At 28.0% G+C, this 25834-nt stretch overlaps 1 protein-coding gene and 1 long non-coding RNA gene across 3 annotated transcripts in view; one reads left to right on the forward strand and one right to left on the reverse strand.

Moving 5' to 3' along the window:
• Window positions 1-14306, forward strand: part of LOC136976566 (uncharacterized) — a 47092-nt gene extending 32786 nt beyond the window's left edge. For both annotated transcript variants that reach the window (XR_010880950.1, XR_010880951.1), the window contains one exon: window positions 14171-14306. This is a non-coding gene — a long non-coding RNA (uncharacterized lncRNA). The remainder of the gene's footprint in view (window positions 1-14170) is intronic.
• The window catches only part of LOC136976564 (protein YIPF3-like), a 43781-nt gene extending 18396 nt beyond the window's left edge, over window positions 1-25385 (reverse strand). Inside the window, exons 1-8 of the mRNA XM_067271897.1 lie at window positions 25282-25385; window positions 25119-25158; window positions 18317-18399; window positions 16326-16432; window positions 15134-15182; window positions 14954-15046; window positions 6898-7029; window positions 6705-6827 (exon numbers count right to left, since the gene is read on the reverse strand). Coding sequence (XP_067127998.1) covers window positions 6705-6827; window positions 6898-7029; window positions 14954-15046; window positions 15134-15182; window positions 16326-16432; window positions 18317-18399; window positions 25119-25158; window positions 25282-25317 — 663 coding nt within the window. The 5' untranslated portion in view covers window positions 25318-25385. The remainder of the gene's footprint in view (window positions 1-6704; window positions 6828-6897; window positions 7030-14953; window positions 15047-15133; window positions 15183-16325; window positions 16433-18316; window positions 18400-25118; window positions 25159-25281) is intronic.
• Between the last annotated feature and the right edge of the window lie 449 nt (window positions 25386-25834).

A 25834-nucleotide genomic window follows, 5' to 3' on the forward strand; every position in this document is an offset into this window, starting at 1 on the left:
CAAGTACACAGAACTTGCCCAGGAAATAAGGCATCTATGGAGAATGGATAGGGTGCTTATTATACTGTACCTGTTGTTCTTTCCTCTACAGTGTCATACCACACAAGCTAGACAAAAGCCTGGAAACATTAAAATTGAATAGAAACCCATACATCACACTACAGAAGGCCACTGTATTGAATACATGTCATATTGTTAGGAAATTCCTGAATACAGACACACACAGATACACTTATTTAATTTTTGTCTTGTTTTGAAGTTACTATATCTTGACTCTGGTCTGGCATAGTACACAGCCATCGGTGTCAACTGAGTATAACTCACAAAACCGAACATAATAATAATAATAATAATAGGTTTATGGCATTACGAAACTTTAATTAATCTATTAATTAAAGTTTCGTAATGCCATATGCTTCTATTAACAGTATCATATCTTATGTTTTTGAAGGGAATAACATTTTGGTGTGCCGTGTTGAGTCATGTCGAGTCATAGGTGTGCCGCGAGTAGAAAAAGGTTGCGGAACACTGTTTTAAACTAACAAAGACTATCCAAGTTTTCCTTCATGATGTATAGTAAAACTTTTCTAACTCAAAGCTCCAAGGGGCAGGAAAAACTTTGAATTACAGACAGTTCAAGATAGATAACAATAGAGTAAAAAATGCTGATTCTGAATATATTTGTACTTTTACCTCTCATTCATTATATAAAGAATCTATGATAGTTTTTATTTTGTTTTAAACAGCCAATATAATGCTTTTCAGCAAACTATTCAATGTAACTAATGGAATTGAATAGTTTTGTTAGTATATCTTGTTGAGATAAAGCAAGAGCACCTCTCACTTTGGACTGGAACATTGTCTGAAAATTGGTGTCGGAGAGTAGATACAACTAACTGTCTGAAAATTTCATGGAAATCCAATAATTAGGATCACTTTGGAAAGAATAAATATTAAAATTTGAGTCGGGGAAGTTGAAAGTAACATAAATCAGTGTCAGGGAACCATTGAAAACTTTGACTTGGAGAAAATTTGAGTTAAAAAATTCAAGTTGAATCCCTATGCTATTCCATTGAGACCTACTATGATTTTTCTTTGAGTTAAAGAAATATTCAACTTAGAGAAGTTTTACTGTTGTTAAATAAATATCCTAACCTCCTACATATATTAATTTTGTTTACCATTGTCTCTAATCAAAATATTTGTAATCATCATCCATATTTGCTATGAAAGATATAGTATACTGTAAAAACATTGAAACTATTTGGATGAGAAAATTTGTTTGTAAAAGATATATTCCTATATTGTGCTAATTTAAATTTATTATGTAGATCCTTAACATTTTTTAAGATTTCTCCCTCTCAATTTGTAGTATTTTATTTAAAACACTTAATATATATTTAGTATTGTTTCTATTCTAGTTTGAAGATTTTGTTCCTATTGCATAATTCAACAGAAATTTACAACAACATGAGAATAGCAATATTTATTACTTTAAAATAATTTTGTGAAACTTCAGAAAAATTTTATAGTATAGTAAATGAACAAAAAAAAAGTTTTTAAGGTTACCAAAGACCTATTTAATAATTGAAATATTTTTGATCTAAATTTAAGTAATGTGACAGATATCCTGTATTGAATGAGACTGTTCCATATTTGTCTCTCATTATCCTCACAGTTTTTGTACAGGACACTGAAATGTCCTATATTCCAGGATTTCCTAGAAAAATGTCCTGTATTTCAAAGAATCCCAGGAAATTTTCTATTTAGAATAGTTCTTTTTAAAAGTGTGCATATTTGTATATTTGTAAGTAAATAATTATTACCACTCATCAGTTTTCATTGTTATATATATATGTGAGGTCATAAGTAAATTTATTGGCATCCAGACTCTTCAGGTTGACAGCATACATACATTATCAGACAGGTGGTTGTCAGAAAGCAACAACAACAACAATCAAACAATAATAATAATAATAATAAAATATGTACTTTTAGAAATTTGCTGTTTATGATTAAATTGTGTCATGCTATTTTTATCTATGTAAATGGTTTGGCAAGAAGGATGCTGCAGATGTGAAGACAGGAGGGAGAAGATATGGCCTGGATACTGCCAATATGGGCCAAGTGTCTCATATTGGAATTACCAAAATCTGTTATATAACTTATAAAATCAAATATTAAAATTTTACAAATTTACAGTATATATCAATTATAGTATTATTTCCCATCTACACTCTATATGTATGAATTCTGCTTCTTAAGTCTACCAAATATTTAATTTTCTTTAATTTAAAAATGTTTCAGCACCTTTTAAACCAGCTTCACATTAAATATTCTAAGAATAGCATATAGAACATAACTTTTCCATCTATTAAACTGAAATCTAATTTGCACTTAAGAACTTAAAACATACACACTTATATTTTAGAAGATGTATTTTGAAAAATATTTTTTTCATGAATTTATGCTTTGGGCATTTCTGCATTAATACATCATAATGAATTAACAATTTCATTTAATATAACATCAACTTGACATTAAATATATTTTCAAACAATTATTAAATAAAAAAAATTGAATGTGACTTAATAATTATGAAATTTATGTATTTTGTCTCAACATATTCTGTAGATTTGGATTTATGTATATCTATTTAAATGACAGCAGACTCCCATACATTGTGGAGGATACTTTCTGTGTTATAGGAAATCATGTTATATAAGACATGCATTATCAGACAATTTTATGCAAGTTTAAACTTGTCTCCAATATCCAGCACTGACTGCTTATTGCTAATGAGATGTGCATTAGTTTCAAATATCATTTTATTGTTAACTAACTTGTTTTAAAGACAGTTTCTTTTAATAAAAGAAAAAAACAAAACAAAACACAAGTAACTGAATTTAAAAAAATATTATATACCATTATTATAAATTATAAGAAGCACTACTGTTTTAGCCATGCCTACTGAAAATTAAAAAAAAAAAAAATGCCTGAGAGGTTGAGAAGAAAACATGTACCTTTAGACAACAAAATTAGAATTTTATATGAACATTAGTCATAATTTTTTTGTCACATTATATGAATTTGCATTATACAGGAGTTCATTGTATTATAATTTCTCATATTATAATGATATGATAATAAAGATTAATAAAGAAACTTTATTAATGATAAGATGAATGTTTGGCATAGTTCAAAATATGAATCTTTTTTTGTATGGATATACTATCAAATGCTCTTGTTTTTGGTTCATATATAAAAAAATTTCAGCATGTTCCGAGTCCAAAAAGTTTGTATTTTAAAATTTTAATGGAGGTTTCACTGTATTTTAATTTTATACAGTGAAACCTCCATTAACAGACACTCCTAATAGTGGACACCTCTACTTAACAGACATTTTTACAATCCCTAGACCAGTGGTTCTTAACCGGTGGTCCGTGGACCACTGGTGGTCCCTGAAAGCACCCGTAAGCAATTATTAAATAAATGATGACGAGTTCTGTCAGTTCAAATTTCAAATACATTTTGCTTATTTAGTGGATTTTTTTGCACAACTAAATAAATTGAACCTTCAACTGCAAGATTCGGGAAATATGAAATTGGAAGGCACTAGCAATATATTTGCATTTGAAGATAAAATCAGTGCGTTTATCGCTAAAATCGACCTATTGATCAGCAAAGTTGAAAGAGAGAATTTTTCTGCGTTTGATACATTGAACCCTATTATTGACAGACAGTGTGCTGAGATGCCCACCAGTGGCCGAGCGGTTCTGTTGCTAAACTGTTGCTGGGAGTTTGGTCGCGGGTTCCGCCACGTTCGGACAGGGTGGCCACGTGGAGTTTTCCAGGTTTTCTTCACGTTTGTAACACCTGAATAGGGGCCAGTTTCCTTTAAAAGACCTCCCGGAAGGCATTATTCCACGCGTAACATCGCGTCCCAGAGACGGCAACAGGAAACCTCTCTGGGTTTAACTTTCCCTAGTAAATACCTTGGAGCGTTATTAACCTTACTAACCTGCACCAGGTGTCGTCGTAGTCCGGTAACAGATATAGAAGGCACAGAGAAGAAGTGTGCTGAGATTAAAGGACCAATACAAAAGAACATTACATTCCATTTGCAAAACTTGAAAAATGAATTCAATCGCTATTTTCCTGACTGCAAGGACAAAGGTATTCGGAAACTGATCCGCAATCCTTTCATAGTCAATATTTCTGAGGTGCCGGATGAAACACAAGAAGAGTTAATTGAAATGCAACACGATAGTAACTGCAAGGATACTTTTGAGACAGGAATTAATCTTGAAGTTTTTGGAGCCAAAAAGCTATTGCTTCCTCTAAAATTTGAGAAATCGCTTTACGGTACCTAACTTTATTTTCAACCACATATTTATGCGAGCAAGGATTCTCAGTGCTTTTGATAATTAAAAATAAACATCGAAATCAGTTGGATGCCAGTGCCAACATGCGTTTGGCTTTGAGTAGCACTGAACAAAGAATCCAGCAGTTGGTAAACACTATGCAGTTACATTAATTATATTATTTTAGTGCAATTTTTGTAACATTTTCGCAAATAATATAATACTCTTGGTTCTGAATAATTTTGTACGTGTTTAATTTATAGAACAACCTTATAAGCACTTATATTACTGCCAAACAGCTCGTGGTCCATGGCAAGAGAAAAATTTTGATAAATGGTCCCTTATCACTAGGCAAAGGTTAAAAACCATTGCCCTAGACTCATCAAATAGGACATCTATTATATTTACCTCTGAATAGCAGACAAACTTCTCAGTCTATGGTGTCTGCTATTTGGAGGTTATACTTTACATTTATTCATATTTCCAAAATATTTTATGGTAGTTCTATTTGATTACACAACAAACATTTTTCAATGAACAAAATTCTTCTAAAAATTTACATCAGAATTAATGAAAATTTATGAAATAATACAGAAAAAATTAAACTGTACTTAAGAATTTCTATTACTGTTATTATTACTGTAATTTATAAGAAAAAATTGCAATTTTTTATATTAGTTAAAACTATAAAAATTTATATTAAAAATTAAATTCTTCAAAACAAAGATAGTTAATTGATTTTTAGTACACAATTGAAAATTATCATTATTAATTTTATGTAATATTTAATCTTATACAGTGGGTGATTGGTTAATAAACAGTTCAGATTATGAACAAATCAGATAACAAACACTTTCGTGAAAGATTTTTATGTTCGGACAATGAACACATTTGGATAACAAACACCTCACAGAACAAACACAAGAAGAAGTGACATAAAATAATGAATACCGATTGGTCTTCCCTTGTCTTTGGACAACAATTCAAAACTTTTCAGAGCACGAGAGACGTTGAAATCGACGCTCAATCCGGTATATACTGATCAGATAGTATTCTTCCGAACTTTGAAACTCTCCCTTGTAATTCCAGCCTTTTATTTTTCTGATAAAAACAGTTTTTTTATAGTATTCGCGAGACTATCGGGTGGGCACTTGTTAAGTTTTGCATCGCTTTTTATTTTCAAAAGGTGAGAGTATAATAGCAAAGGAAGAGAGTGGGCAGAAGATGTCTGATGTTGCTGGGCAGTATAGCTTAAACAGGTCTACAGTAGGCCACAGTTTATCTAAGAAAGATACAGTATAATCAAGAAGACTCAAGCAGCTAAAGGAGTAACAAAAATCACATCTGAGAAGTAAAGAACATTGCAGAGCTCATAATGGAACCTAAAATGGATCTAATGATAGAAGAACGCCAAGAACTCTTGAATGAAGAACACCAAGAAACTCAGTGAGATATGTTTTCTTCTGAAAAAGAAGATTAATGCCAACATCTACTATTAAAGATCTTTTGAAGAAGTGGGAGGATGTCAGAACAACAGTCTTAGAATGGCATCCAAACCAGGATGAGGTTAATAGGCTTGGGGATCTCTACAATTACAATGCTATTCACTTCTGAAAAATCCTGAAGAGAGAAAAGCAATCAACATTAGACAGATTCTTTAACCCCACAAATGGAAAAAACATGACTAATAAAAATGTAAGACTGTGTATATATGTATTTTTATTATTACATATAAATAAACGTAGTAAGAAAGTATATAATTTTTTATTTTTTGGGGGTTCCAGAATAGATTAATCAAATTCCGATAGAAACCTATGGTAAATCGATACTCAATTAACGAACAAAATCTTGGAATGGATTAGGTTCGTTAACTGATCACCCACTGTATATACATGTTTAACTAATTTAATTATTTTTCTGTTTGATTAAAATTAGTTTATCAAAATATTTAAATTTTAGTTCATACTAACTTAAATATTTTTCATATTAATATTAATTCAAATAATTTAAATTAACTATTTTTTTTAATTATAACAGTGTTAACATATTGATAGTTAAGCAAATAATCAATAAAAATTTTAAAAAGTAAATCGGTTATTATTAATTTAGATAATCATTATCATTTTGACAGATAAATGTAATTTATTTAAAGCTTTCTTGTTCCTTCAATGTATGTATAATAAAGAAATTCAATAAAATTTAATTCTTAAAAATGAAATATTTTGAGATAACAAAATCTGCAAAATTTTAAAGTGTAAATTTATAGAAATGTTCAATTATAAATTAATATAAAAGCTTTGTTCTAATGTATTTTACATTATCATTTCAAAAATTTCTTACCACTCTAGCTGCTGATAATCCACCAATAACACTCCATAAGATATAAAAAAACGAATGTGTATGTTCAGGGTGAAACACAGTACCAAGGAATAAAACAACACAATGGCCAGATAGAGAATAACCCTAAATAAAAATTATCAGACATTAAAACATTATTCAAACTATAAGCTATTTAAATCTTTATCAATCTTACCAATAATGAAAGGTATTGAATAAAAGTCAATTTTGTATTGCAGACATAAGTTAACAGATATCCAAATGCTGCAGCTCCTAACCAATAACCAAAACTAACTCCAAATGCTGTACCCATCAATGTTCCTTCTTTCTGGAAATAAAAATTTTTTTATTAAAATACAATATTTAACAATTTTTATATCAATATTCAAAAACAGTAATTTAGAAATTATGTTCAATAATATGGATCTTATTCAGGGTTAACTGTAAATACAATTTATAATAAAAAGTAACACTTCTGATAAAAAAACTGACTTGTTCAGCAAACTCATCACTGGAGCATATTAAATACTTTTCCGCCAAATGCCATTTACAGAAGCACTACTTTGGAACCAGTGTAATGTGTTTATGTCATATTTATTTCATTGTTAACATAATGTTTTAGAATTGAAAAGTTATTTACCCTTCGTAAGTCAGAAAGGAATGAAAATTTGAACTTTTGTGTATTCGTCAACAATACAATTACATGAGAATGAAATTAATTTACTTTGTCAAATGTTTTTAAGTTTGTGAAAATGAGCAGAAACTCCTGTAGCATCGTTATCCTCTCATATTAAATCATAATTCATTGTTCAGCAGATTTATTGCCATTGTTTGCTTATTAAAGCTATTGAGTCTATTGAACACTGCCGATGATAAGTTTAAATAATATAAGAAATTATAAGAAATAAATTCTATATCCAATAAATTCAATTTAATTTTTAACAGAAATTGATGAACTAATTGAGCTATGATAGATCAAACAACCAACCAAAGTCTGATTTCCTAACAGCCTAATATCTACAAGCTTGGACTATTCCTCTGTTATAATTAAGCTAATTATTAAATAATGCAGTTAGATAATTTGGTTTAGCAAATTTACAGTCTGATAAAAATAATTCAACTTGAAGACATTTGGCTATAGGCCAGTTCTATCGAAGATTATAATAGTAGTATACATGATGTATATATAAACAATTTTTAAAATCTAAATAAAATTAACTTATCACAAAATTTTAATAAAATTTAAACTATGTATGACTAGTTTCACAACATTAATCTCAAAAATTATTATTTAATGTTTTTTTTAATAGAAATTCAATTTAAAAATTATTTTTCAATTGAGAATAAACAAATTTATATAAATATTTAAAAAGTTTATTTTATAATAAATATGATTGATTGAAAATTAATGTATTTTTATTTTAAAAATAAAAATCTGTGTATTATTATATATGTATATCTAACTTAAAGCAAAACAGAAAAATTGTAACTATTTATAAAGAACAGATCTATAATAATTTAAACATTTTTTATTTTTTCCAGTTTTGTATGATTGTTGAATCAGTAACTTTTCCTGAAATTTTTCTATTATTTGCCAATTTATTTGAATTCTTTCTATTCAGTTGATTAATACAATTATAAAAATAATATTTTTAGCTTAGAGATGAAAATTATCTCTGTAATTAATTGTAATAGCTGTTAATTATTGTTATAATATTTAAAAATTTCTGTTTGCATTTAGTTGAATAATTATTATTATTTTTTATAATATTTATTCTACAGCCTAATACACTACTGGCAATTTGCCAATAAGTTAATAATTCCATTTACATTATTTTTGATTAAACTTTTCCTTGGCTGAAATTTTTTTACAGTAGCGTGCATCAATCATCATTTATACTTGTGCTAACCAAAAATGCCGAGTTAATCTAAGATAAATGACAAGAAAACAAACTTCAGTATAGATCCTAAAATTTATAACACTTTATATTTTTGAACTTTTATCAAAGAATATTAAATATAAAATCCTTTTAAGCCTAGTTTTAAATATACAAATTAATTATGTTTTACATAAAATCCATTAACATGTCAATTATCCTTAATGAAATTTTATAATCTTTTAAATTCAAAATGAGCATGTCAAAATTTCTAAAATAAAAAAATTGCTGCTAGTCATTTTACTACTTAAAGATATAATTTTATCATATTAGTAGTACTCAAGTCTGTCAAATCATTATAATAATGTATGAAATCAATAATTTCTTCAAACTTTGTGATTTTTTATTAACAGTATTTTTAATAAAGTTAACAATATTTTCTTTTATTCTTTATTAGACATGTTATGTAAAGTTCCTTCTTCAAATTTTCAAATGCATTTATTATCTTTTAATCTCTGTCTAAATCCTATTATTATTCTTAGATAAGTATCAGATGAAATTTTCAGATTTTTTTCAAAATAGTTTTGTTTTATTAAAATGATATCAAATTGACCAAACATTTAACTAGACAAGTAAAACGAAGTGATTATATCATATAAATTAGTGACTTAGTTAACATACTATCAAAATACCAAATTAATATAAATTGTAAAAAAATAAGCAGCTTTAACAGTAAATGATAAACACAACTGAAAATGTTTGTTTAGAATAACTGGTAATTTTATGCTGTATTTTGAGTATTTTTTCATAAATTTATAAATAAATGTTTATAAACAATCCTGAAGAGAGAGCAAAAATCTTTTATTTTTTATTCTAACTAATCAAAATTTAAATTACATTTGATTTCTCATTTTGAATCTTATCTAAATATGACTGTACCTTATTGGGTTCATTTATGCTTGAGATCAGTGGTATCCACACTTTTTGATTGCTGGACCAAACTATACATAAGTTGTAGGTGGGCAGGCCGCTGAATATTTTGCATATTCGAACATACTAAAAGTAGGCTTATTTCTATTATTTATAAGTGATGTATTAAATATGTTCATGGGCCAAATTTGATTTGGGGACATACTTTGGGCACCATTGTTCTAGATCATAATCTAAATTATGATCTAGAACAATGTCTAAATTATGATCTAGAACACTAAGATAATTTATATTACTAAAAATATTGTAATACTAGCTTAGTTGTTAGCTTTATCAAGATATAGAAAATGCTAAAAACTATGCAGAATTATTTAGATATCATTTGTTATTACACAAGAGTCTATGAGTAGATATGAGATGTCATATTGCTTAATTTGAAACAGTTATTAAATGGTTTTAGGGATTACAGTATTTATATAATAAAACAACATTCTAGACATTTTTTGTAAATATTCTTAATGGTTATAAACTTTTTAAATACATTGTTAAGTGTGTTCTGGTATAAGTATTTTAGACAGGCCTACCTGATGATCTATTTTAATGTTTTAATACATATAATAAATTTAGAAAATTATTTACAGCTAATGTTTAATTGCAATTAAATGATTTTTTAATGATTTATTCTTTAACGATGGAAAGAAAAATCTCAAAATTAAGAAATGATAAAGTGCTGTAATAAAATTCAAAATTTTAAAAACTTTTCTATGAAGATATAAATTTCCAACATTAAATATTATGTAGTATAAATTATTAAAATTCAAGTATCTTTCATCATGTGTAAAAGCAGTGATATCAGCTGTGTAAACTTGGAAGTAAATAACAGCTGTTTTATCAGAAATGCATTGAAAAAGATTTATGAAACATTGTATAGTAAAAAGAAACTGTAAATAAAGTTTATTTTGACTTTTTAAATAATTTATTTTATTTAATCATAAAATTAGTTTAAATAATTAATTTAGCATGTTAAAAATACTAAATTATCCCAAATTTACATTATTTTATTTATGCTTGCATTTTATGTTGTTGGTTTTTATTTTACTTACTTTTACATTTTTAATTATTTTTGCTTTTTACTTAAATGTATTATACAAACAGTCATATTATTAGTAATAAATTTTCAAGTAATGTAAATATATATCAATCAATCATCATCATCAATTCATCTTTATTTGTATTAGGCCTTGGCCTGTTACAAGGGGAGTTTTGTTTAACATTCATTAAATAAGCAATTATGTAGTTACAAATTTTTTAACAAAATTATACAAGTTATAAATAGATTTTAACGTAGCCACATGGAAAAAATAGACATTTCTTTTCCGAGGAGCACTCATTTAAATTATTTAAATCGGAACTTTGTCTTAGGAATATTGTTTTTTTCGCATCCACAAACCAGATAGAATTTAGAGAAGTTTTCTAAACACCTCGGACATACAATTTTAGAATAGATATAAATCTTGTTATCAATGGTTATTATGTCATTATTAAGGCGAAGCTGGATGAAGAACCCCTTAACACCAAAGGGAAAATTAAGCTACATATAATTATTGATATTAGGTATTATATTATATGAATTCGGCAGATTTCGTGTCCGGATATCCTCCACGTCAAGTATCAATGAATTCTCCATTACATTTCTAGTTAGTTGTTTACATAATTCTTCACTAATCTCCGGAAGGTGTATAAACGGGCCCATCGAAATCCAAAATTGTTAATTACTCTGGTCAGCTGACTTACCCAGTTCTTTCTCGATTCTGTTTGTAATGATTTCCGATATAATTGGTTCAAAAAAACTAAATAACAGCCGACCACTAAAAAAGACTCTGGTTTAATTCCACCAATGCGAATATAAAACTGGAAGTAGTATGTGATTGCACTAGATGACCAACCGATTTCCTAATTAATAGTAACAAACCTCCAGCTGGTCGACCAAATCTTTGTGGCCTTTGAGCATTTTGCTATATAAAATCCAAAACTTATCTTCTAGGGATCTCTTCCTTATCTTATTTATATCTAATATCCAAGTCTCTGTAAATCCTATTACTTCATGCGATTGTAAAAACTGTATGACAGGATCTTTATAGATTTTTTTAAATAGACCTTGGATATTCCAAAAGCTTATACTTATTTTGTTTAGGATAGCCTGAATATTTTCTTTGACTTGGTCTGGAGGTAACGAGTTTAATGAACTCTCCTGGTGAAGATTACAATTTTCCTTAATATTAGTCAGCTTTTTAACCTCTAGTTCCAATCTTTCTTGCTCACGACTCTCTGTATCAGCAGTCTGGCGACTCATAAAAAATAACTGATCTGAATTACTTCCTCCAAATTTAAATCGTACGTGAAGATATTACCATCTTTTATGAAATAATCGTCTCTGACCGTTATTTTATGTCCCTTTGCCTTTTCTTGACTTATCGTTAAGGTTAATTTTTTTCTTCTGATCCTGGATCTCTTACATAGATCTGCTATAAATAGAAACTTTCCCTTTCCTATACTTGCTAATTTTGATCTTTTTTTCCAAAATTCTCGCAAAATCGAGTTTCTTTCATAGATTGAGCTTAACGTAATTTTCACAATGGATTTATCGTCCCCACTTGACACTCTGACCAAACTATCAGGCAAACAATCAGGTAGTCCTAGTTTATTCTTAATATAATAATTAATCTCATCCGTGAGATCGTTTGTCTTAAACGGGAAGTTCAGGACTATAATATTGTTCTTTACCTTCTCGTTTCTCAAAGAATCGATTTGAAACTCCAGCTTACCTTGCAGTTGTTTACCAGTCTTAACTATCTGGTCGAGATCGGTTACTTTCTGGAAGGCTTTATCCAATTCCTCTCTCAATTCTCTATTTTCTTTCTTTAGTGAGGTTACTTCTGCTTTTATCGTACTTAAATCTGAATTTAATTGCGTAAACTTTTCCTGAATCAAAACGTATATTCCTTTTAAAGTATATTGAGTCTCTTCCGTTTCGTATTCATCCTCTTCCGCTACCAATCCAAAGTAGTCTTGAATGTTTGAGTCTCTCACTATCCCACTTTTAGTTATAGAGGGAGTTTCTACAATTTGTTCTTGTTCACCATGCATCAGATTCAATAACTCATTTCCTCTCGCTAATTCTTTCGCACTACCTTTCCGGGGTCTTCCACGCCCCTTTCTTTGCATATCTGCACGATCCATCTCCTGAGGAGATCTAGCCAAAGGGCCAGGGTTAGACTCTATCCCCGCAATTTGCAATAAGCACCTTATTAAACTTAATCTTAAAATATTTGTGTATTCGTAAACTTTCTGATACACCATATTCAATTACTTTCCACAAAGCTACAATAGAACGTCACTTCTAACCCCGAATAAAAAGTCACCAACACCGTCCACGACTCCCCCAAGTCCAATATGTATCAATCAAGAGCATAGCATAAATATTTTTAATGAAAAAAAATTTATACTAAACACAATTTTAGATATAGATATATATTTTAAATAAAAATAATTAATTGTTGAAAATTGCTATTACTTTTATATCTCTATATTTAAAGTAATAGCAATTTAGCAAGTAATAGTTGTGATGTTATAGATCATAACATCACAACTATTGATAGAAACATAAACAAAAAAACAGTAACATCAATATACTAACAATACAATCACATTAACAATATAATTTGTACACAAAAAAGGCTATGGATGTTTGACTATTGCATATTTCCATGCTGATGCTAGACATTCTGTGTCTTTAGCATTTTGGAACACTCCATAAATTTTTGTCAATATATTGGAATTGATTCATTCAGTCATAGATGCATAGAAAGGCATTCTTCAATATCCTTGCATCACCCTAAAAACAGTGTTTTCCACAATAGCAAAAACTTGTTAATGATATATTATTCCTATTTTTATTAACATTGTATTTGTGTTTAACCCTCTATTCAAAATTTCTACTTATGTACCTGATATATGCCCTCTTTCATTCATTTCTATCAATTTATGCTGGAATTATGTAAATATAGTATAGTACTGAAAACTTGACATTCCATAAAATTCATTTTGTTGTCCAAAAAAAATGAAGTAATCCACTTTTCACTTCTATAACTTAACACTAGGATCAAATAATTTATCATTCTTCACTGGCGATATTGATAATAGCATCAATTCCACAAGTTAACTAAGAATATAATCCTTTTTCCAAGGTGCCTTTGTAAAATGCCATAACATAAATGTCACTAACACAAATTTAGCCACTGAATAAACAATATTTTTTAAAATTAAACTCTAAAAGTAGAAATACACACTATTGGTACATAGGTATATGAATTTACACATATAATACCATCAAGAAAATTCCACTATTTAGACTAGCATTGTCACTATACCATAAAACTTGTCATTTTCAGTAACTCATTACCTTCTCAGTCCATATTAAGTCAAGTTTGTGGAACTCTACTGTATTTGTTTTTCAATCCTCTGGCATCTGTCCTCCCTTTTTAATAGGTGGTACAATATGGGTTATGTTTGTTTATGATTCTAGTTTCATATAGTTCTGCTAATTGTCTATGTATTGATTCCAATGAGGTAGAGTATATGAACTGTGTGTATTTTTTACAGATGGTGTTGTTTGTTGAAAAGAAATGCCTGGATGAGACTTAATGATCATTTTAACTTTATAACCTAGTGCTATCTTCCTTATCCTGTTGAGTACTCTTAATTAACACTCTAAATGTTGCTATTTTGTATCAAAGTGAATCATACAAATAAGCCAGTATGTACATGGATGAGATGGTTTGACTTGTACATCAGTATATATTTGTCCATGTTTTAATATCAATAAAATGGTCAAAATGTATTGATCTGCAGGGTTTTTTGTTCTACTTTAAGACAAAGACATAGTCAATATGAGTTGTTGATAAAATCTACATATTTACTGATGTAATTATCATTCCTCTGTAGTATGTTGTCTGTGTACTTTTATGTAATATAAACTTATTTACAAAGTTGGTAAGATGTTATTTTCCAATTTTTTTACTACCAATTCATATAGGGTTCCTAATATGGGACTTCCCATGGATACCACTCTGTTCTATTTGTAAAAATATCATTCAATGCAAAGTATGGCATAGAAAATGTGTCATTTCTGTGGTCTTTATGAAAGGAATGTAACTGGATCTGGATCTGTGCTTTAATGCTCTCAGATACTTTTAAAGTAATAATAATATAATGTAATGAATAAATATAATCAAACATTTGAGATCTTCTATGTTTTAAAATGACACAAAATATAGTACAATAAATTTCAGTAATTTTCAATAAGAATTCTTAAGTACAGAAACTCAATAATTAAAATTAAATAAACTTACATCGTAAAATATAATCATAACTGAAAATACTAACCACTACAAGACCAGAAATCTTCATTTCATATAATAGAAGAGCAATCAAAGTAAATACAAGCATTAATGGACCATACAATTCTTCAGGAAGAACCTATTAAAATTTCAACATTTTTTAAAATTTAAGTTATTATCTATATGTAAACATTAAATTGTATACTGTTATTATTATTATAATTACCATTGAAGTAAAATGAGAAGGAAGTTTTGGAACAAATGATTGTAAAATCCTGAAAATAAAAATAATCTTAAAAAATAATTTATTATTATTCATTATATTATTTTTATTATTAATACAGCAATGCTCCCAAAATAAATTTCTTTTATTGTATTTAAATTTTTCAGGTAGTGCTTACTATTCTATTTGTACCGAGTCATCATGACTCAAAATGACTCGAAATGACTCAAAATTTTTTGTCCTAATGTGATTGTTTTCTGTTCCATATGCAATTAAATGTACAAAATTTTTGACAAGTTGCAGTTAATTACTGCAGGAGCACATAAAATACTTGTAAAAAAATATAAGTATTAGCCTCAATATTTTTTACAATTTTTGTATTTGCCAATAAATATCTTTTTATTCAATACTGTTATTTTGTTTTATTCAAAAAAATGTGGGATCAAATAATGTTAATCAAACTGATCTCATATCAAGAAATACATGATATATGTAAAGAAAAATAGAAAATATCAAATCTTATAGTTTTTAACTACAGTATGGAAATTTTAACTTTCAAATAAAAAAAGAATAATATTAATTATATAAATATTATGCAATAAACTGAAACTGTTTTATAAACTTTTTTTTAAATATTTTATATAGAATTATTCAAAGAGAATAAGTTTTGTAACAGTTGCAAAAGTACAAATATTAAGTTTGAAGATCTGACAATGTTAAGATATCTGTGATTTAATTAAAACAATAGAATTACTAATTAAAAACATTAACTTTTCTACTTAAGATTTATAAACATTGTTTAATTGTTTTTCTCTACAGAGAAAATATATATTATATATTATTTCTTTGTGCAACAAAATGACGTTGATTATGTACCATATTTTCTTGATTTTAAGACACACCATGATTTTGAAATTTTCATGTTAGTTATTGTTTTCTTTTAACATTCTATTTATTTTTGTTTTACGATCTCATATTGTAATACTGACAGAAAGATGAAAATGGTGACAATTAGTAGTATTTACATCTACAATCAATTTTCAATTTTTCTTCTATAATTTCCTAGAAATCAATCATAAGAGGAAGACTGCACTTCCATTACTTTTCTAAATCATTTAAATTTTTAATTTTTTTGAAAATATTTTAAATAAGTTTATGTAATTTTTTAAAACGTTTTTTTATATTTATAAATTACCTTTGAACAATTTCTTGTGGTTCAGCAGTAAAATATGGTCTCAAGATATCAATATTGGCATATAAATTAAAAGCCTTTTCTGCATGTTGTTTTCCAGCTTGCCACATCTAAAAAAAATTTGAATAATTAATTTTTAAATAATAAGTATTTATTATATAATTAATATCAAATTTTGATATTAATTATATAATAAAGTAATTACAAAAAGAAATTTTGTGTAAATTTAATAATATAAAAATAATAAATATAAAACAAAGCTGGTTATAAACAATTAAATAACTCCACAAAACCTTCAAAAATACCAGCACAAAAATATATTTAAAATAAATACGTTGTGACAAACATTTCTGATCCAATTAGGATCTGCTTCGAGTCATTAACGTTCAAAAGAATTAGAATGCAGGACGTTCGAATTTAAATATTTTAAAAATCATCAGAACTGTAAACCTTATAACCAGTATACAGCAAAAATCACATCTAGGTGTTAACATTAATGTTAAAACTAAAATAAAAATTAACACAAAAATTAATGAATACATTTTTAAATCATAGGTGAATTAATTGATTTCCTATTTTTTAATGATGCCGGGATTGTCGGAAAAAGATTGCCAGGCATGCGAGATATTCGCCTCCTTCTCAAAATTGATGCATTTCCCCTTTAGTTTGGCTTTAAAAATTTCCAGAGCCTCTAAAATTTTGATTTGATCCATGTGAAGAGAGCGTCTAATGAGACTGGCTTGCTGGAGTTTAGCTTCTGCGTCCATGTCAAAAGTGTATATTGCTAGGGCAGTGGTCTGTTTTTTGTGTTGTATATCATATTTATGCTCTGCCAGCCATTTTTAAGGGATCTCTTGGTTGAACCAAAGTACACTAGATTCCTATGAAATCTGTCATCCCTAACAGGTATGCTATACACCCCCAGTGCATTGTAGGTGTTAATGTCTTCCTTGCCATTTCTTAATAACTTATATACTGATGGTTACGCATGTATGTTATTGAACAATCTCTACGAGTAGCAATATCTTGGTATAAAGCCCTTAATCCCTGGCCATAATCAATTAGTATATGCTTGCCTGTATGGTCCAAACCCTTGTTATTGCCCTTGTTAAGATATTATCACCCTAGAAATATATGCTTCTGACACAGACATAGAAACTAAACTACAGCAAGCCAGTCTCATTAGATGATCTCTTCACATAAATCAAATCAAAATTTTAGAGGCTCTGGAAATTTTTAAAGCCAAACTAAAGGGGGAATGCATCAATTTTGAGAAGGAGGCGAATATCTCGCATGCCTGGCAATCTTTTTCCGACAATCCCGGCATCATTAAAAAATAGGAAATCAATTAATTCACCTATGATTTAAAAATGTATTCATTAATTTTTGTGTTAATTTTTATTTTAGTTTTAACATTAATGTTAACACCTAGATGTGATTTTTGCTGTATACTGGTTATAAGGTTTACAGTTCTGATGATTTTTAAAATATTTAAATTCGAACGTCCTGCATTCTAATTCTTTTGAACGTTAATGACTCGAAGCAGATCCTAATTGGATCAGAAATGTTTGTCACAACGTATTTATTTTAAATATATTTTTGTGCTGGTATTTTTGAAGGTTTTGTGGAGTTATTTAATTGTTTATAACCAGCTTTGTGAAGATTCAGAATATAAAAATAACATAGGTGAATTATAAATAAAAAACAAAGATTTATCATAAGTTATTATGTTTTAAGATTATTATATCAATAAAATTTCTGAAACAAATTGAAAACGAAATAAAAACATTCTAAAATAAATTACATAAAGTTTTCATAATTATCAATTAAATACTTTTCTTTAAGTAAAGTAAAATCTAAAAAATAATATTTATTATTAAAACTGTATGATTAAAAAACAAGTTATAATATCAATAATAGCTTTATGGTAAGCTCTATCAGCAAAACTCATTTAAAACAAAAAGTAAAAAAGATTTTAATCTGAAAATAATTACAAGTGTGGATACAGCTGGCCCAAATTTAAAACCACCAACATCTTCTTTCTCATCTTGCTTTCTCAAATTATCTTCAGTTGATTCTTAAAAAATTTAACAAAATCAAACATTAAATATTTTTGAATATTAATATAGATATAAATCATATGTATAAAATTTTAATTCTATAAATTCAGCTTATCTTGTAAGAACTCAAAATATAATTTACAGATTATTTATGCGCTATTATCAATCTATCAGTTCTAGAACAGATATTTTTTAGATTGAATGTTTGTCAATCTGAAATGGACTGAAACAGCTTCAGAAACATTAATCTGAAATTGAATTTTAAATTCTTAAATGGTAAATTGAATTTCTGTTGAATTAAAATTATCATTTAAGGAGTCTAGATTTACAGAAAAAAAATAATGATAACTGTTAAATTATAAACAAACAATTCTAAATTGTTGCTAGGAATTATTGCAATTATTAATTAATGCAATTGAAATTGTTGCTAGGAATATTACAGGAATCTTTCTAATTAAATTATTATATAGATTAATATTTCCATAAAATTTAAATTTTGACGCTGTATAACTTGCATTCAACAGAATAACCTTATCTCATTACCAATAAAATTTTAATATATAATTTATGAAAATAACACATTTCTTAACATACAATAGTTATAAATATTGAATAATAGTTTGGCAAAATTGATATGATAGATATTCACAAATTATTCTGTGACAAAGAATTACATCACATTTGTAGCAGATATTTAAGAAATATTAATCTGTTAACTACAAAAACTACATGCAAAAAATAAGTTATCTATCAATAAAGGATGTTATGTCATACATAGGCATGATGTAAATGAATGAATGGAACATTCATCTAAATTATGCAAAAAATATTTCATTATACAACTTTTGACTCGTTTACATTTCAATGCAATAAAGATTTCTCTAATTTTTCTCTAAAACCAAATTTTTATTATAAGGTATTTATAATATTTAATTTATCAGAAAAAAAGTAACAATTTTCCACTAACTTCAAAACATTATATAAATATAAAGTGCATGTTAAAATAATTACATTTAAATATAATTGCTCTCTTCAATATATTGTTTAAAGCATATTCAAGTAACTAGAATATAAATATAGACAGTAGAACTTGGTTAAAAATACCAATTTAAAAACTTCTTAAGCAGAAATGAAAATAATATACCTTTCTTTCAATAATCCATATTAATTCAATAATACTCTACAAATAATACTCTATAGTAAATTGGTCTTATATATCTATTTGCTTTCATAATTGTCCAATGTAACTTGTTTCATTCATTTTTTTACATTAAAAAAATATATTTTATGATTCTCATGAAAATCACTAAAATTTGTTTATGATTTCCATTATTACACATGAACTGAGAGTGCTTTTCAGAACTTGCTGTTGCAAACACTGTTGCCAGATAACATGTAAGAAAATTGTAAAATCCTTGTTCAAAGTAACTCAAAGTTGTACATGAAACAACTCAAAATTTTTTGTCCTAATGTGATTGTTTTCTGTTCCATATGCAATTAAATGTACAAAGTTTTTGACAGGTTGCAGTTAAAAAAACTTTTTAAGCAAGCCCATTTTATGGGTGTAAACACAGATTTCAGTCTACTTAGTTGAGAACTTTCTTAAATAGAAACATTTTAAATGGGAAAATTTTACATCTCGCTCAAGAACCATGTATGCACCAATATGGCAATAAAATATCATATTTACTTGAATAATCCATGCACTTTTTTCCCAAAAAAGTCATGACAAAAAGTTGGAGTGCATAGTTTATTCCAAAATAAATCTGATGATAAATCTGACCACATTGTCCAGGGGGCTTCCAGTTACTAAGCATTTTGCTTACTTTGCTAATGATAAATATTTGTGACTAATTTTGCAAAAATGAAGATAAATAAAGTAAGTTAAATATACAACTGAGAAAATGAAACAAAAACTAAAGTCAAAACCTTTTATTTAAAACCAACAATATATTTAAAAATTAACAAATTGTTAATATTTTCAGTCATTTTGAATGACCATCATCAGGCACATTTTAAAAAGTCATTTTTAGTGTGTGCTTGGGTACACATGCTTTGAATCAACAACAAAAGGATATGAGAGTTTATATGCAATGTTGTTAAGTTCGATATTCAATTAAACAAAATTGTAACATGTGTCAGGTGTGTTATGTAACTGTAGACTTAAGAATGCAGAGTGAGATTTTCCCACCTAGAGAGGGAGAAATGGTGCATTCCCTTTGGTGTGTCGGGTCAGTGTTGACCAGTGTGTGTAGCTGTGTGGCTAGTAAAGAACTAGTCTTGTGATTAAATTAATTGTCGGGTGCCTGAGTGTTGCTCGCTAGTGGAGAAATTAAAGTTCAAATTTGTTGTTGTGTTATAAAGAATCTGTGTACTGTTTTAGACCATGTAAGCAGGAACATTTTAAAAACATTTTACAATTGTAAATGCTGACATTACATGATGCAGACCCAGATATGTTTTTTGCATGACTAGTGACCTGTCATCTTGGCTAGTGAGGGAATCATGGCTTTATTACTACACACCTGAAATCAAACAACAGCCAAAACAATGGAAGTATACAGGAAGTCCCACACCAAAGAAATTCACCTTACATCATTGGCTGGGTAACAGAAAGAACAGTGTTTTGGGATGATGGGCATAATCATGGTGAATGGCTGCTATAGAGAATGACATCACAGTGACTGCTATTGTATCTTTCTACAAACATTGAGGTACAAAATCCAACGATGTCACAAAGGAAAGTAGCCTCAGAATGTGTTGCTATTGCTTGACAATGCATGGACACCACATATCACCCAATGGACTGCAGCTGAGCTGAGTCACTGGGTTTCACTGTGCTCCTTTACTTGCCCCATTCCTTCAACCTGGCACCCAATGAACCAGGGAGAATATGTAGAACAGGCTAAAGTGTAAATCCCCTAAATTAAAGATCACATAATGCAGGTTAGTCTAAATCATTTATTTATGAAAAACATAATAATTACAAAGGTCTTATATAATGTATCTCTGAAAAAGCATTTATCAATAAAAAATAACAAAATTAAAACTTTTTTATGAGAATTACATCTTTTAATGTGTGTGAATAATTTCAAAAATAAAAAGTGCAAGAATATTTTAAAAACAAATCTTTTTAAAATATTCAGAAATAACATTTTCTGATAGTATAAATCCACGATGGCCAAACTGTGGCTCTTGAGCCACATGCGGCTCTTTTCTAGTATACTTGTGGCTCACTGCAAGATACTTAAATTTATACCAAATTTGTTTTTATTTTAATTTTGCTTTTATTATTTTTTATGTATGATTCCTGGATAATATAAAATAAATAATATATTGTTTGAAATAAAAAAGTCAAAATATGGCAACGTTATACATTATTTATTGAAAAATAAATGTAATATTTATTAAATATCATAATACGTAAAAACATTAATAGAAAAAAATAATTATAATGCTTATTTATCCAAATCAACATTAAAAATGAATATATAATGAATAACAATTTCTATAACGCTAATAGTTTTGAAATTTATATTTCCTTATTGACAATTGAAACTAGGAAACGTTTTAGCATTTTTTGGTTTTTAAATTTAGATTATGCTACTTAATACGGCAATTATAATTTATTTATTATTAAAAAAAATTATATTGTATTATAAAACATAATATAAAATAAAATAATAGCTAAAGTGTTGTTTTTTTATAAATATTTAAATGAATTGCTGTGGAAAAATATGTATATAGGTATATGCGGCTCTTCAACGAATTCTGTTTTCAATATATGGCTCAAGTTCTAAAGAGTCTGGCCACCCCTGGTATAAATGATATATTTTACCAGTTGTTTTACAATTTTGCTATGCCTAGTTATAACCATACTAAATTAGTTATAGCTCAGCATCATTATAAAGCATTTCATTAGTAGAACATTATAATAGAATATGCTCTACTAATGAAATACACACTCTATTAACTGAAACTGTGCATAACTAGCTAAAAAACATTTTGTATTGCTCTGAGCAACCTTCATCAAGCTACAATTTTATTAAAATAAACTTCTGCCTTCTTTTTTACCATCAGAAGTTCATTCAGAAGCAGAAAGCAAGTGTCGTATCAAAATAAATGTTTTTTTTTTTTAAATATGTAATGCTGCTAGTTAAGCAGTGGACAAACATCAATATATAATCCACAATGCACTTAGGTAGACAGTAGTTTAATAAAAATATTATCATTATTACTTTTGCTATAAAACAAAGTTATCATTTTGCTGTTTTGTTAACAATGATACAGCCTTCTGTGGCATGTTTATATGATATTAAAAGATAAAAAATGTTTAGAAAAACAACAATACTTATTTAATTCAAATGAGTGTAAAGTAATATATAAAAAGTATTATTACATTATTTTGAATAATGAATGAACTTATTAATCCATTAAAAATATAGAGAAGTGTCATGTGATGTAGCAAAGCCCCATATCTAGATAATGAGTCTGTATAGTTTTGGTACTACTATGTTTGTGACTATGATTACCACAAGTCTGACTGTAAACGTTACTTGTGCTAAGTCCATAAGATAGTATTAAGTTTTGAAAATTTGTAAAGAAATACAGTAAGCCTTGCTTATTATGATCATTTTGAAACTTAAACTAATAACATTAAGCAGGATAAGTGAATAAGACTACAGTTAGAAAAAATTTTAGTTTCATTGATTCTAATATTAAAAATGTACAACTTGAAGATTTATTGAGCAGAGTGTAAGCAGAACTCTTCATAAGTCGGAAAGTGTTTCATCTGTGATCAAAGTGTAAAGCAATTGCACAACCACTAAAAATGATTTTTTGCAAATACGTATTGTACAACTCGGCATTGCTGATTGCTGGCTGTAAGCTGATCCAGTGTTAGATATCAAACAAGTTTCTGGTTCTTTCAATTTACATTGTTCTCTACAACAATTTTTTAATTTAGAGTTAGATTGGTTTTAAACCCACAGTTCTAGTTTTTTATGCCATAAAGCTCAGTTTTGTTTTCCTAGAAAATACCTAGTTAATTATAATTATTATTAATTAATATATAATTCATCCAATATTGTTTTTGCTACTAACTTTAATAATAGATAGCCTAATGCCAGCATTTTAAGCTACTGTGAACAAATAACAATTAAAACAATTAACATTTAATGTTTAAAGCAGAGGTGTCTAACCCGTGGCCCACGGGTCGCATGTGGCCCAATAAATATGTAAACAAAACCAACAAATTTTATTATTATTTATTTATTTATTTCAATGGCATAAACCTCAAAAAGAAGTTTCATGAAGCCATAAACCTTTATACATATTTTATTTTTGAGTTGAAAGGAAATATTTTCAAATACTTGGAAATATGTGAATGAGGAATATTAAATAAAGATAAAGCTGGAATTGGGTCTCAAAGGATTATAGACCCAAATTCGAGGAAAGGAGAGAAAGGCGAAAAGATAAAGAAGCGAGAAAGGTTAAACAGACGTTCTGTTATGCAAACATTGACCCTTAATTTTCCAACCTTTCTCACTTCTTTATCTTTTCGCCTTTCTCTCCTTTCCCCGAGTTTGGGTCTATAATCCTTTGACTCCCAATTTCAGCTTTATTTAATATTCCTTCCAGCATTGCAAGATTTGGCTACCCTTTTTTTAGTTTGGTGTAAAAAATATCATTTGGCACATTAGCTATTTTTTGGGCTCCATATTATTTATAAATATATTAGTTGAATAAAAAAGCACTTTAAAATAGTGTTTTGTTGTTTTTTATTAATTAGAGGCCCAAATAAAACAAATATTTGTGTTTTTCAAATAAATTTTTGTTTGTCTTCTTTATAATAAATGAATTTATCTATTTCTAAGTAAAAATTAAGTGTCTGTAGAAGTAATTTTTTAAAATATACTTTTTGTGATAAAGTTTTAATACTTATTACTATAATCCTTAAATATACAAGTATATTTAAGGATTAGGCCACAATATACTTGTGACCCAAAACTCCATGACTTCTTCCAATGTGGCCCAGAGAAACAAAAAGGTTGGACACCACTGGTTTAAAGCATTGTGTTCATTTTTGTCTTTTTCCATCCCGCATGCACTAAGATGATCTTTCTAGACCCATTATGAGTTCAGCCAGACTCAGAATGGGAACAGAGATGATCTCTGTTCCCATTCTGAGTCTGACAGATGGAATATGACATATCTACCTTAAACTGCCCATTCCTAAAATTTTCTGCCCAAATTTGATCCCAGCTCTCGAGAGAAGCAGGCCGACACCCTTACCACCTTGGCCACTGCACCGGCCGAAGCATAGCTTAAGATTGATAACGACTGCTTATCGAATTATCGGCCACATGCCGAGGCCGATGGCAGAAAAAGAACTTAACAGGGTTGCTTGTAGAGGTATGGTTCCTTTGACTTTTTAGGTCGTACGAGTATACTTACGGCTCTGTTATGGTCCCAAACATATCATTCAGAGCTTGAATTGGGCCACATATACCATATATTATCAACATAAATTTATCATTTCCATTACATCATTAATAAACATAATAATTACTGCCCATTGACAGATATATGATGGAAATAATATATCCAAACATATAGTAAACAATAGCTGCAACAAAATTTGCCTTTAGCGAATATATTAAAATATTTTTAAAAATAAATATCTACTTCATATTTAAAATTAATCATAAATTTGAATTTGAAAAGATTTAATTACCAGTGTAAACATTTTCAGGAATGTCAATTATTTCGGCTCCCTTAAAACCAAAATAAATATAATTAACGTCTTGTTTCAAATATATAATAATAATAATAACATATCGTTATGTTTATCTTATACAATACTATAAAATATAATCAATAATAATTACTAATCTTACCGAATTCGGACCGATTTGTCCTCTATAAGTCGCCATTTTGGATTACATTTGTTTACAGTTGCCAGATGTTCGTTGATAGTGTTGCCACAGAAAAATAGAAGAAAGATCAACTATTTAAATAATAAAATATTATTACTTTTCATATTTTTAATTGAATTTATATCCAGAAATGCCTAGAATTCCTAGATTTACACATATGAGTATAGAAAGAATGAACAGATGAATGTATAACACGGCACTTTTCAGAAAGCGGAGGATTCATTCAATTTAAAAAGAATAGTGTGCGCCAAGCACGTGCATTCTGAAACTTTGTATCTTATCCCCGAAAATGTACACTTTTAGACATCTTTCCGGGTAATTTATTCTCGAAAACTATGTATTTGTCTTATACCAATGGAATTGCTATCGATAGTAAATTCAATTCTAATTCAATAAAATTCTAAAACAGTGATTCTTAACAGAGAGCCACTTGGCTTCCATTCCAGAGAAGGAGTTTCAAATTTAAAGGGAACATTTTTATCACGGAAAGAACAGAAAAATATACAGAGAAATT

The sequence above is a fragment of the Centruroides vittatus genome, unplaced genomic scaffold (genome assembly GCF_030686945.1).
Source record: "Centruroides vittatus isolate TY-2023 unplaced genomic scaffold, ASM3068694v2 contig_401, whole genome shotgun sequence".
Classification (NCBI taxonomy): Eukaryota; Metazoa; Arthropoda; class Arachnida; order Scorpiones; family Buthidae; genus Centruroides; species Centruroides vittatus.